At 40.1% G+C, this 13,404-nt stretch overlaps 2 protein-coding genes and 1 pseudogene across 4 annotated transcripts; all 3 read left to right on the top strand.

Annotated features, from left to right (window-relative positions):
• Positions 1-486: 486 nt before the first annotated feature.
• Positions 487-7,057, top strand: CTF18 (P-loop containing nucleoside triphosphate hydrolases superfamily protein). The gene is made up of 23 exons (XM_078318335.1): positions 487-1,221; positions 1,321-1,382; positions 1,487-1,624; positions 1,815-2,084; positions 2,309-2,395; positions 2,546-2,647; positions 2,723-2,788; positions 2,889-2,999; positions 3,092-3,153; positions 3,250-3,294; positions 3,425-3,498; positions 3,657-3,724; positions 3,854-3,922; positions 4,105-4,208; positions 4,311-4,392; positions 4,491-4,569; positions 4,664-4,751; positions 4,845-4,998; positions 5,099-5,293; positions 5,390-5,449; positions 6,240-6,499; positions 6,619-6,724; positions 6,821-7,057. The coding sequence occupies exons 1-23, from the start codon at positions 759-761 to the stop codon at positions 6,872-6,874; spliced, it is 2,799 nt and encodes a 932-aa protein (XP_078174461.1). The 5' UTR covers positions 487-758; the 3' UTR covers positions 6,875-7,057.
• Positions 7,058-7,621: 564 nt separating this feature from the next.
• Positions 7,622-11,286, top strand: LOC144568107 (BTB/POZ domain-containing protein). 2 transcript variants are annotated; one of them, XM_078318336.1, is made up of 2 exons: positions 7,622-7,767; positions 9,503-11,286. In XM_078318336.1, the coding sequence occupies exon 2, from the start codon at positions 9,513-9,515 to the stop codon at positions 10,989-10,991; it is 1,479 nt and encodes a 492-aa protein (XP_078174462.1). In that variant the 5' UTR covers positions 7,622-7,767; positions 9,503-9,512; the 3' UTR covers positions 10,992-11,286. The 2 variants fall into 2 exon arrangements, with proteins under 2 accessions (XP_078174462.1, XP_078174464.1); XM_078318338.1 differs by having other exon boundaries at positions 7,623-7,767; positions 9,498-11,286.
• Positions 10,986-12,669, top strand: LOC144568108 (uncharacterized; annotated as a pseudogene). The gene is made up of 2 exons (XR_013515592.1): positions 10,986-11,124; positions 11,649-12,669. The product of XR_013515592.1 is annotated as an uncharacterized LOC144568108 (transcript).
• The last annotated feature ends 735 nt before the right edge of the window (positions 12,670-13,404 follow it).

The following is a 13,404-nucleotide window of genomic DNA, read 5'->3' as shown; positions in this document are numbered from 1 at the left end:
TTTCAGTTAATTTTAATGCATTTTTTCATAATATATTACAGCTTGACTTAATGCCAAATGAGCTCAAGAATTTATAAATTCTGTATCTAAACACATAATTACTCGTGATTTATTTTGTTTGAACGGTTTGGATAAAAATCTAAATAGGTCAATACCGAGAAATAGTTATGTAATGTGATTTGTTTTAATAAAATCTGTGTGGTTCACTGCTTCGTCTGCTGGTTTAAATGAAAAAAAAATACCGACATATATATAACTCAGACCTCCAAATTCACAAGATGTCATTTGTGAACTTTAAAAAAAAAAATTATTAGAAAATCCGGCCGTTCCAAATATGTCTCAACCTGCATTTTTTTTTTTTTGGGCGGGGCTAAGGTACGGTATGAGTTACGATCATGTACATGTTTTCTCAAAAAATTTCCATATCATTTTTTTTTTCTATTTACAATGAATATAAATTTCGGTAAAAATTCTCTGGAGTCTGGAGGAAATTTAAGATGGGAGAGCAATAAGTAGGAATTTAGGGGGCTAGAAGTAAAATTGGGTGGTTATCGGATTCTAAGAAGTAGAAGCAACGAAGCTACCGTTTTCATTTCCCGCCAACGCGCGAAAGGAGAGCGGGAGAGCGGCGCCGGCGTGTGTTGCGTTGTGCTGTGTTGGTTTCTTCTCCAGGCTCCAGATCCTAGTCCTTTTGTGCTGTGCTGTGTACTTGTGTTGTGTTAATCAAATCGAACACCGCTGGGAACGTGCAAACGGAGATGGAGATTCCTACAGCGGAGGAGTTAGAGTGGCTGGAGACTCACACTTTTCTTCCCGATGAAGAAGAAGAACAACGACAACAAGAGGAAGAGGAGGACGAACGGTGTCACTTCTCCCCGTCCCTGCCTCCTTCCCCAAATCCAATTCCAAATCCAAATATAAACAATCCCAATCCCAATACGAGGAGCAGCAAACGGCCGCGCGAAGAGCAAGAGGAAGCACATTGCGGCAATTCCAAGGACGAGGATGAGGAATGGCTGCGCTACTCTGCCCCTCCTCCATCTTCGCCTCAACCTCCGACTAAGAGGAAGCACAACACGGCTATCAGCATCTATCGCTTCGCTTCTGACATTCGTGGCGATTGCTTCCCCATCACTGGGCCCCACGGCCAGAGGGTCTATGCCAAGCTCAACCCCAACCCCACCACCTTATCCCAACACTCCCCTTCTGCTACTGCTCCTGGTACGCTCCTCATATCGTATCGTATCATATCATGTCAGGTCAGTCCCATCCCTTCTCTCAAATCACTTAAAATTAATCTTCAATCTCGCTTCTTTGCAGGTCTCCTCCCCCAATCTATTCACACTTTGTCCGAACAAGTGGAAAAGAATGCGTTTTCAAAGGTGATCTTTAATTATCATACAGTTTTTTCTACTATTGGTCTGCTATTGTTATTGTTACTGTCTTACTGATGATGAGAAGTTGCCATGCATGATTGCAAATAAAGGCTTTGCAGGACAGCATTGAATCAACTGACGGTGATCAAGCTGAAGCTGAAACTATAGCAACTGAGCAGCTCTGGGTGGACAAATATGCACCAAGCTCTTTCACCGAGCTCTTAAGTGACGAGCATACAAACAGAGAGGTGTGTTTTATTTTGTTAACTCATGTGTTCACCAATATATAATTAACCACTATACATAGATGGGGACATTTGTGTGCATCCTTCACCCTATCATTATCATCGTCATCCTCATCATCCTCAAGCCTCCTGCTTGATATGATATTAACTCTGCAGGTATAATAATGAAATATGATATTACTGTGCTGTGCAGGTACTGTTGTGGTTGAAACAATGGGATTCCCTAGTATTCGGGTCCCACTTAAGGGCTACAAGTGATGACGTGCTGTCTGCTCTGAGAATGCATTCTTCTGTTACTCAGAGCAGCAAGTTTGCTAGCAATAGAAGGTTCTTCTCTAAGCATCATGGCGGTGTTTCGTCGAATGATCAAAATGTTAGATCTCCAATTGAAACCAGCAAGTCTAATGGCCCGCATGCCTCTTGGAGTAACAAGTGCTTGGTTGATAAGCCTCCTGAACAAAAGGTCGGTGACAGTAAGAATCACAGCATCATGTTTTTGTTCCTGCCTTTATCCAACAAAGCAGTTCTCTGCTTTGCTGTTATCTCTTACTTCCATGTCTAACTTCGGGCTCACCTCCACCTCGTCTGTAGTAGTTCTTAATGTCCCAGTTAATCATGAGATTGATTGTTAAAAGGTGGAGGTGTTGATCTTTACCCCTTCTTGATATTTTATGGTGGCAATTGCAGGTACTTTTACTATGTGGGCCACCGGGCCTTGGAAAGACCACGCTAGCCCATGTGGCTGCCAAGCACTGTGGATATCGTGTTGTGGAGGTTTTTACTTTTTACCTTGCACTGCCTCTTTCTTTCGTCACTCATTGCTTTAAAGTTTAAACAGTGCATTTTTTTTAGAAGGCACATTTGGTTTAAACAATATAATTCATTCCATCAGTTTACACTGGTAATATTGGGCACAATGTGCAGATAAATGCAAGTGATGATCGTTCAGCTTCAAGCATAGAAACAAAAATTCTTGATGTGGTGCAAATGAACTCTGTTATGCCAGATTCTAAGCCCAAGTGTCTGGTGAGAATGCTCCCGTTAACGTCCTCTTATTACTTAGCAAACTGTGCATAGTACTGAGCATAAATCTTTCAACAGGTCATTGATGAAATTGATGGAGCTCTTGGAGACGGAAAAGGTGCCGTAGAGGTTATTCTGAAAATGGTACTGTTTTTTTTTAGGTCTTTTTCTTTTTTCCTTGGCAGTTAAGAAGTGTGAAGTGGCACATCATGCAAAGAAAGTCCATGAACGAATTGTTATGTAGGTGGCTGCTGAGAGGAAGGGCAGTTCAGAGAAAAGGGATGCAGGCGAAGAAGCCCAACCGCGAAAAGCTTCCTCCAAGAAAGGGCATAAAGTAGCAAAGCTCTCTCGGCCTGTAGGTTCTTTATTGATGATTTCCTTAATTTTGGTGAAGCGTCCAGTAGGGAGGTTTCCACTTTAATATGACAAATAAAATGTTTTCTACAGATTATCTGTATTTGCAATGACCTGTATGCACCAGCTCTGCGGCAATTGCGTCAAGTAGCGAAGTAAGTAGCTGTTTTACTCGATCAACTGGTGTACTTGTAACCAGGTCCATTTTAATCTAGCGGGCTGAGGTGTTGACCATATGCTTCATGTTACAGGGTTCATACATTTATGCAGCCAACAGTTAGTCGTGTTGTCAACAGGTATAACTAACAGCAACCACTGCTGCAGATATTGTTATTTAATAATTTGTTGCCTGTGATGCTTAAATTTCTCAAAGAAGTTATATCTTTTCACTTTGCATAAAATGCATCCATGTCATTTTATTTACAGGCTCAAGTACATTTGTATGAAAGAAGGATTCAGAACAAATTCAATTGCACTGTCTGCACTTGCTGAATCTACTGGTTAGTTTTTTTTTTTTTCGTCAATAAGCATGACCAAGCGGACACAACCCTTGGATCCAGCATATGGTTGTTATGCTGTTGCCCAGTACAGTGAAAATTTATTAAGAATAACTTCAGATATTGCAACTGGGAATTTGAACAGTTACCCAATTGTGCAGAATGCGACATCCGATCATGCCTCAACACGCTTCAGTTTCTAAATAAGAAGAAGCAGCCACTTAGCATCGTGAGTTAATTTCCTTCAGTAATGCTATCAGTTGAACATTTCCTTTTCCTGTGCATTTATGGATTGCTCAATCTGCGCCCGCATGCTCGCATTTCTCTCTCTTTTTTTTTTCTTTCATTGTGCATTTAGGCTGATGTTGATTCTCAAGTCATTGGTCGCAAGGACATGTCGAAAAGTGCTATCGATATCTGGAAAGAGGTATAATAAAGTGTGCTTATTGATGAATTTTTTAGCATTAAAAATAATTCTTGTTTTTTACAAATAGTCAAAGCTTCAGATGTCTTCCCTAGGTGCATGTCTGCATGCTTGAGAGCTCAGCTGTAGGTTCCAATTAAATATTTTATTTGATGATTATAGAAGTTTGGAAATGCTTCTCTCAGGTATTCCACAGGAAAAAGTCCAAGCGTGTGCGAAACTCTGTGGATGGTCAAGTCGGACGAGGTGACGATACTACACAGCACCTGTACTCACTTATATCCAGCCGGTAATATGTTGCATGCTTAATTTTAACGATACTGCTTTTTATTTTTTTGCTCTTTCTTAATCTGAATTTTCTTTGACTTGAAATTTCCAAATCTCACAACAGTGGTGAATATGAGTTGACCATGGATGGTATTCATGAAAATTTTTTGCGGCTCTCTTATCATGACCCCATGATGCACAAGACCGTCAGTACTTCCAAACCTTGTTTATTTGCTAATTAAGACCTATATTCTTTATTCTCCCAACGTTTTTCTTTGAAAGTCATGGATATTGGTTAATGCAGGCCAGATGCTTGGATATGCTGGGAACCTCTGATTTCCTGATTCGTTATGTTTACAAAACTCAGCAGATGTCAATCCATGGTCAGATTAAAACACTTTTCTGTTATATGTTATCTTATGTTAAATCAAGCAGGTGACAACTTCTGAACAATGTATTGTTCACCACATCTTGCAGCCTATCAGCCATCGATTGCAGTGAGCATGAGCCGCCTCATTGCACAGGTTGAAAAGCCAAATATTGAATGGCCCAAGTCTTTTCAGAGGTGATTATGTCCAAGTTTTTCTGCCTGCCTTTTTGTAGCTTTCTTTAACATGTATGTCTTTCATAAATAGTGATTAATACCATAAATTCTTAGGTGCCGAGCGATGCTTGTAGAGAAGCAAGAGACGCTGAAGACCTGGCAAAGAAGAATTGCGCCATCCATTTCAAGACATCTATCAATTGAGTCATTTGTTCAAGATGTCGCGTCTCCATTTTTACATATTATTACGCCACCTAATCTGCGGCCAGTAAGTGTTCAAACCTAATGCAGTTGGATCTTACGCTGTATTTTATAAAGAAATGATTTATTTTTCTCCGTCCTAAGTGCCTTATGAAAAAATTATGAAGGTGGCTTTGAATTTGCTATCAGAGGGGGAGAAGGATGAGCTTCATGAGCTTGTAGATACAATGGTCTCTTATTCACTTACGTACAAATACTCAAAAGGGGACCCACAGGAGAAGATGCAGAAACCTTTTGCAGATACTTCTGAGGATTTGCCACTTTCTCTCGACCCCCCTATCTCTGACTTCGTCAATTTCAAGGTTTTTTCTGGTTAAAAATGGTTGGTTGAACCATCCTTTATTCTCCCTGTATACTGTGAACATTTTCAACTGATGAAAAACCATATATATTGGCAGGGCTATCAATCTCAGTATTTTGCACTTTCGCTAGCTACGAAGCAGATTTTGGTGCATGAGGTAAGCTGTAACAATCACCCAATACTAGAGAGCTACTTTTTCTCTCCTTTTCTATTCTTTGTGCTTTGTATCAGACATAATTTCATGTTTACCTCTTAAATTCTCATAATTGCTTACCCTTTGAAAAGTGAATGTCATTATGGTCCTTCGAAAAATTCAAAAAGTCTAAGTGCACCCATTTAAAATATAAAACAATCAGATTTGTTGAAACCGTCAACTCTTGGGGTTGAATTTAACTGGAACCTCGTTCTTTTAATTTCCAACAATTGTTTTATATGGGTTTTATATGGCCAAACATGATTTCAAACACCCTTTTTTTCAAATCCTATCTTCAGACAACACATATTGATCATGTGAGCTTTCTTGTAATATAATAAAAGAATGCAAAAGGTGTATTTTAAGGCGTGGGTTAATAAGATGATTTTCTGTTTTAGATTTTGTTCTTTTGGTGGAATGATCAAAACGAGAAAGCAGAATTGCAGGTGTGGGACTATGGTTATATTGTTTATTGGAGCGAAAACAGTAAATTTTTCATTGGAGATATATCAGTCATGTTGTAAGAAAGATATTAATTTTAGCAGATTAGCTTAATGGGGCGAGACATTCAAAAGTTTTGTGATATTTCTTCAGTTTCAGGAGCATAGGACAAACATGTAATTTTAGGCATACATGAAGCTGAGTATTTTTATTTTGATTAAACTCGTGATGGCAGTTTATACGTGCTGAGTAGAAAGCAAAGTTGATTATTGCAGTATGATCTGTTAAAAAAATCATGCTATTGGGTTTGTAGGTAGAGCAGCAGCAAATCCTGCAAGAAAACAGGCTGAAACATACAGACCGCACAGAAGATAATCCTCGACCGGTGGTTCCTCAGCACCTCACAAATGCAAATCCAGATGCAGATGCTGGGAAGAATGAAGAAACAAAAACATTTGGATTTGGATTTGATGAGGAGTTGAGGCTCAAAGCAGCTCCAAGTAGGACTGATGGCCCGACACTTGCTCCACACAAGTCATCTCGTTCGAACCCCTCAACTGACTTCTTTCACAGGTGCTTTTTTTACCTTCATGATTCACCCATTTAAATTCCATATTTAATTGCTGGCCTTGTGACAGCCATATTCATGCTTGTACAAGTAACATTGTTGTTCATCCTTGTCCCGAGTGCAGGTTTAGAAAAGAAAGCAGCAGCAATCCTCAAACCGAAAAGGCAGGAACGGGCAAAGCGGCCACCACCAAAAGGGACTCTCGTCCTCTTCTTTTCAAATACAATGAGGTTCTTACTTGACAATAACATGTTCCTTCCTTGTCTACAATTAACCTGCTCAGATGTTGATACATAAAATAACACGTTAATCATTAATCCTTTCAGGGTTTCACCAATGCTGTAAAAAGACCGGTGAAGATTCGGGACCTACTGCTGTAGAGCACATTTGGCGCTTGTTTTGGGACTATTTTTAGTTTGCTCAAGTTTGCTCAAGTTTGCAGCTCCTTTGAATATCCCTAATGTAGTCTATATGGAAATAAATTTTCTTAATATATTTAGACTGTATCTTGAAACAAAAAGGGATTATAACATATATACATAAAAGAGAAGGAATTTCCTGGATACTATTATTAAAGTAAGCCTGGCGAGGGTTATAAACCTAATTTAGAACATGAAGGATGTTGAATTTCCTGTGCAAGACATTAGACGAATAACATAACTAGTATATTTTTTTGCAGGGAAAAAGGAAAAAAAATTGTGCTTGTTTAAGCTGATATTTAATTGGATTAATATTTACAATCGGTTGTCTCAATTTTTGAAAAAGAATATGATATAAATGATATGGGCTGGGCCGGGCTTGGGCTGGTGGTGTTGAAAGTTGGAACTGTTGAGCTGAGCAGAATTGAGGCTATCAAATTAATCAATGTCTTTCTTGCTTTTGCTTCGGCGTTGATTTATTATTTTCTTCAACCTCTCATCTCAAGTATCTTCGTCTCCTCTCTTTTTTATCTCCCTATTTTATTTAGACTTTGATCGGAACCGACTCTCACCCTTTACAACGAGAAATCCGCTGGTCGTATAGCAAGCAGCGCAGGGACGATAATAGAAAGATAATCGCCCACGGGCTTCTCCTAAAAAAAAAAAAATAGAAAGATAATCGCTACTTTGTTTCTAACCTTTCGCTACTACTGCTCTTTGTCGAAGTGAAGGAAAAAAAAAAAAAAATAGAGAGGGGGGGTTCCTGCGAGCCCTCTGACCAATGAAGAGAAAGTAGAAATAATAACTGAGAAAGAAGAAGAAACTGGAGGGAGTTCCCAGCGAGAAACTTTCAGGTTAGTAACCCTTCTTATAGCAATCATTATTTCTATTTGATTAATCAATTTCATTAAGTATTAGGCTAATTTACTAATTGTATTTGCTGCACATTAAATAGTGAATTTATATTTTTAATTGTGAAATTAATTTGGTGTTAAGTGAATCCGTAATAAAAGTAATAATTTGTTGTTAAGTTGTATTAGTGTCTGCTGTAATTGATGCAAATTAAATAGTGTATTGATTGTATTTGGATTGCTTATATTTAGGAAACACTTTTTAGTCAGTGTTACTTTGTGTGTGATTTGTTGAATTGGTGGTTAAATTCGGTTGTGACTGAGACTGCTACAAACATTCACAAGGCATTCAATTTCATTTTTTGTATATGTTTCTTTAAATCAGTGATAATTTAAATGCATGTGTTCTTCGTTGGATCTTGTATTAGAATGTAGTCTGTGAGCTGAGGAGAACTTGGGCAAATAACTGAATATTTTGGTTTTATATCCACTAGATTTTTTGCTCATTTGGTGGACAACTCTTTAAAGTAAAAATGGAAGTCAAAATGGCACAGATTCTTTTTTAGAGAATTGAGTTTTCCACCAGCAAGCCCAATGGGATCAGTTTTGTTCAACTAATTTTAGTAATATTATTAATGTAATTTCATACAAGAGTTGAGTTGTTTCTGATGGTAGTATAAATTCTGGTATGATCTCATCTCCTTGAAATATAATAAAATCTTGTGTGTTATGCATTTTTCGTAGCAATTGCAGTTTTTGTGATATCCAGTTCTGTGGTGCCTTATATTATTACATCCCCAAAAAGGCTCTAGTAATAGTCTTAGATCTGAGCAACACCAAGTCTGTAGTGCTTGAATAGCACTGCAAGTTTTCTGTAGTTTAGAGCATGACTTGTTTATTAGTATTGCTTGTGTCGGCATACTTATAGCTACTACATCCTTCTACTGATTGTTCCAGTATACAAACAACATATTTGTGGGAACTTAGATGTACAGGTTTGCTGTAAGTTAACTTTTCTTATTTTTGCAATTGCATTTTTTGTAAAAAATGAATGTATGAAATTTTTTTTGTATGGTATGAATGTTTCAATCCTTGTTAGTGATGTTTTGCCCAATACATTATTATTTTGTAGGCAAGAGGCAGAAAGAAAACGTATCAATACATTGTTTGCTTAATGCAAATTTATTGAAGTGTATAAAAGGCACAGGAGCATTTTGGATGTGAAATTGTGCTCAAGTTGTTGCCTTTTAAAATGCACATCTCTGTTGTTGTAATTGTCGTCTAGTGGTGATTTATGCAACTTAACTGTTATGAATTTATTGTTTGTTATAAATTGATGGCTTTTATTATTATGTTGGTTGTGGTTAACTACTAATGTTAAACCAACTAAATACTGTCTGTACTAGTATGATTGGTACCATTCGGTATCAGTACCTACTCGGATATAAACATGTTTTGTCCAAAACACAGCTGAACTAGTTGTCTAATAAATTACTTGAGCTGAAAATTGAATAGGTGCAAGTATATATTATTTTAAGGGGACAAAAGCCATTTTTAACTCTATTGAAATCATTTCTCTTTTATTATGTGTACATTTCAATGAATAAATATAGGAGAAATAAGTTCTTCTCTATTTTTATTCCTATCAACAAATTTCAATTAGAAATCATATTTATTGAATTCTATTGAATTAAAATCGATTGAACTCTTAACACTTGTATTGTTTCAATTAGTGTAGTGGAAGGGAGATGAGCACGGGCATGATGGGAATGAAGACAGAAACGGATATGGAGGATATGAAGAGGGAGGGGCGAAGGGTGCGGGTCAACGTGGGGGGACACCACTTTGAGACGACGACGTGCACGCTCCCCTTGTCAGACACTGGTGATGAGTCCGCCTCCACCGCCTTGGTGGAGACAACCACGCGCATGCGCATGCTCATGCTCCCTGATAGTGACGAGTCTGCCTTTGTGGACCGCGACCCCTCCCTCTTCTCCCACCTCCTCTCCCTCCTCCGCTCCCCTCATTCCATTCCTCCTATACACCAACTGCAACAGCAACTCATCCACGAGGCCTCCCTCTACGGCCTCCCTGTCTTGTCGCATTTCCGCTCCGCCCTCACTCCTCCTCCCCTCCTCGGCTATGACTCCTCCCTTGCTGCAACCCTTCTCCCTGCCTCCGACCCCTTCGTCACCACTCTCTCCCCGGCTCCTGACGGCTCTGTCTGCCTCGCCCATGCCGGCCTCATCTCCTCCTATGACTCTACCCTTACATGCTCATCCACCCTGCGCACCCACCTCGACCGCATCACCTCCCTCTCCCGCCTCCCCTCTCCTCATTCCCAACAGCCCCTGCCCGTGGCCGTGGCCGGCTCCCTCCATCACCCTGGCCTCCACCTCTACGACCTTGCCAGGGGCACCCACCTGGGCTCAGTCCTCTGGTCCGACCCCTCTGATACCCGCATCTATAAATCCTGGGTCACTGCTATCGCTCCCTCATCCTCCTCTTCCACTTCCTCCCCTCTTTTTGCATCTTTCGAGGCTCCCCACCGGGAGAACTGCATCCTCTGTGTGGACCCTGAAACACTGCAGGTAATGGGGGAGATCGGCCGCCAGAGTGGGATCGCAGCCAAGTCAGCTGCAGCAGGCCGCGTGGTGCACCTCCCACAGCTAGGGGGTGCTGTCTTCATGTCCTCGGTGAGTGCAGGGGCCTTTGGGTACTCAGGCTACATGAGGCTGTGGGACCCACGGTCAGGGGATGCAGTGTGGGAGACAAGTGAGCCAGGGGGCCGCAGCCGCAACAGCAGCCGGTTCGGGGACTCATTTGCAGATGTGGATGTGGACAGGGAGCAACTGGCTCTGTACAAGGTGTGCTGGAAGTCGGGGGATGTGGCGATGGCTGACCTCAGGAAGCTAGGGGACGACCCCTGGATCTACCTCTCAGACTCTGATGCTGCGGCTGGGGCAGGAGGCGGTGTCAGCAGCATTGTGCACTGCTACAAGGGGCAGGTGTTCGTGGGCCGGCAATCAGGGTTGGAGGTGTGGTCATCAGCAGCAGGAAGCTGGAGGCGGAACTGGGTGGATGGGGAGGAGGAAGCGGGAAAAGGGGTAGTGAGGCGGATGGAAGCAGGAGGGGACCGCTTGTTCCTCTGCCGGCAGGGCCTCGACGGTGTCCAAGTCTGGCAGACTTCCTGTTTCTCTTGTCCCACCTCGCTTTCTCTAGCCTAGGCCTAGGCCTAGCTGCTCGTCATCCTGCTCACCCCTTGTTGCACTTCTCTCTGTCTTGTCATCTACGCATTACAGAAACAACGACAGAGCACCTTTTTGTATTCTACATTTATGATTCATCCTCTTATGTAATGTAAGTTCATAATTTGTCCAATTTTATTCCATTGCTTTATTTAATTAGGTGTGATATCTCAGACTTCTTTAGTTTCATAGATATTCACAGCACCTCTGCGGTGATCTATTGCTCAAATACTGTGTTATATTTATATATATTATATTATTTTTAGTTTTCTAATTGGTTGCATCTTCATATGAGGTGCTTGTTGTCTTTCTCATTTTTGTATAACAGTACCCAATTAAGGAGTAGTGGTAAATTTATTACTTGAAAGTTCGTTACAAGCAAACAAATAATTAAATCGTCAAAAGAATACCTCCCTAACTTTGTGAGATGACTTCATACGTTTTTCCCTTTATTTCCAAGTATGCGTTATAGATTATATCCAAAATTCTTTTTTTTTTTCTTTTTAGAACAAAAAGGAGGGCTGGTAAAGAAACCTTCACATGCATAGAGTTTGTATCCAGAAAAGAAGGTTGATTGTAAAGATTTATTCTGTTCATAATAAGAAGTTGACAATATCTGATATTTTGTGTTAGCAGTTCCTCCTAGTATAAAACTCTCATAAAGCCTTCACATGCACTTCACAACTTGGCATATATTCCATCTCATGCATGCTCCGGCCAACCAGCAACGGAACATGTCCATGCCCGCAATAAGCGCAAGAAGATATCTCTCTTTTATCCCAAGACCCTCTCCGACACTTGGAGCAGCAGCAGCAGCTTAATGTGCTCCATCTCCTCTGCCTATGACTGACAACCCAATCCCTATCTCATTCCCGTCTGGCAACCAATGCAAACATATCATATTACTAGCTGTTACTGCTGATGATATAAGGAAACACTACTTTCCTTCGAGGACATACATATTCCCTTGCACGTCATGCGGGGAGGTCTTCTTCAGATCCAGTACTAGGCCATGAAGTACACTATCTCTCGAGCTTCCAGGCTTTGCGGTACCATTGCAAGTACCGTGGATGAACGGTGCATTACCGATGGGAACAAGCGCCTTCAGTTCTATGTATTGCTCCACCATGTTGTGCTCCCTGAGTGCAGGTGGAGCCCCTACTGCTGCACTTGTGAGATACTGTGGCACAGCTTTTCAGGAAAGCAGGCCGATCTCGCGGGCATCACGACATACTCGTCGGGATGGGGGCACATTCATTCCTGCTAGTGGAGAGAGAAGAAGGGTTTGCGTTCCTGCAAGTAAGGCGTAATGCTTGTGTGCAGAGTGGTGGTTGGGTGGTTGATGGATGTGAGAGTGAGAGGAGCTGCTGGCAGTGGTGGTGGCATGTTTGAGTCTGTTGCTTTGCCGACACACTCATCAGGTGATTACTAGTTGATTGTGTTCAATGTGAAAGCCGTGCTGCTGTGCTGCCATGCTTTTTTATTCTTTATTCTTCATCATTATTGGGTTGACCCAGTCAAATTGTACTTGTTTTATTTGTAAATTAATTGCAATATTTATGATCTCTACAGCTAGCTTGTTATATGGCAGCTAATGAAGTATGCCCTCGCTTGTCTACGTGTATAATTATGAAATTCTTTTTTTTTTCTAAAGCTCCGCAGATGTTGTTTAGATGTATAATTAATCTACTTTTTTATTTTTGAATGCGTGCATGCTTCTCATGTCATCTCAGTTCTCACATCGTTTGTACTTGTATTTTAAATGTTTTTTTGAAGGTAAGGTGGCAAGGAGCATCTTACGTTTTCCATTGATAAAATATCATTTACAAAGATCCTAAGCTAAAGGTCCTCTATTTACAAAACTTGTATTTTAAATGTTGTATAATATTTAACATAACATTTTGTATATTTATGCTAATAACGAGGACTTGAGGAGTTTTTTTGTCGATTATTATCCCAATTGAACCTATCATAAAATTAGTGCTCTTCAAATATAATAATTATAATGACTATAATTAGGGTGTTCTTAAGTTCACAAAGTCTCTTGGCGAATTCAAGTCTAAAACTTGTCAAATTGGTTCTAAATGACAAATCTGAACGGTTGAAATCCGTCTACTTTATGAGTGATGCGTCTACATGTGAAAAAAAAATTAAACATTCCAATTAATTTAGCATAAAGTCAAGCGGACAAAATTAGAAAGTTAATAAATTAATTTTAATACATTTATTTTTTGAACTTTTTTGACTACTTGACTTTATGTAAAAATAATTTCAAAATTAAAATGTTTTATATGTAGACGCATTACTCGTAAAGTAAACGGATTTTAACGGTTCAAATTCGTCATTTGAAATTGATTTGACGGATTTTAAATTTGAGTTCACAAAAAAACTT

The sequence above is a fragment of the Carex rostrata genome, chromosome 17 (assembly GCF_964058835.1).
Source record: "Carex rostrata chromosome 17, lpCarRost1.2, whole genome shotgun sequence".
Taxonomy (NCBI): Eukaryota; Viridiplantae; Streptophyta; class Magnoliopsida; order Poales; family Cyperaceae; genus Carex; species Carex rostrata.
This window is presented reverse-complemented; position numbering and strand designations above follow the sequence as displayed.

Excerpts from the sequence above, each read along its gene's own strand:
- LOC144568107 (XM_078318336.1), top strand. The coding sequence starts at position 9,513 with ATGAGCACGGGCATGATGGGAATGAAGACAGAAACGGATATGGAGGAT.
- CTF18 (XM_078318335.1), top strand. The coding sequence starts at position 759 with ATGGAGATTCCTACAGCGGAGGAGTTAGAGTGGCTGGAGACTCACACT. Across the intron at positions 1,383-1,486 it reads AAAAGAATGCGTTTTCAAAG|GCTTTGCAGGACAGCATTGA; the intron begins GTGATCTTTAAT and ends TTGCAAATAAAG. Across the intron at positions 3,725-3,853 it reads AGAAGCAGCCACTTAGCATC|GCTGATGTTGATTCTCAAGT; the intron begins GTGAGTTAATTT and ends TTGTGCATTTAG.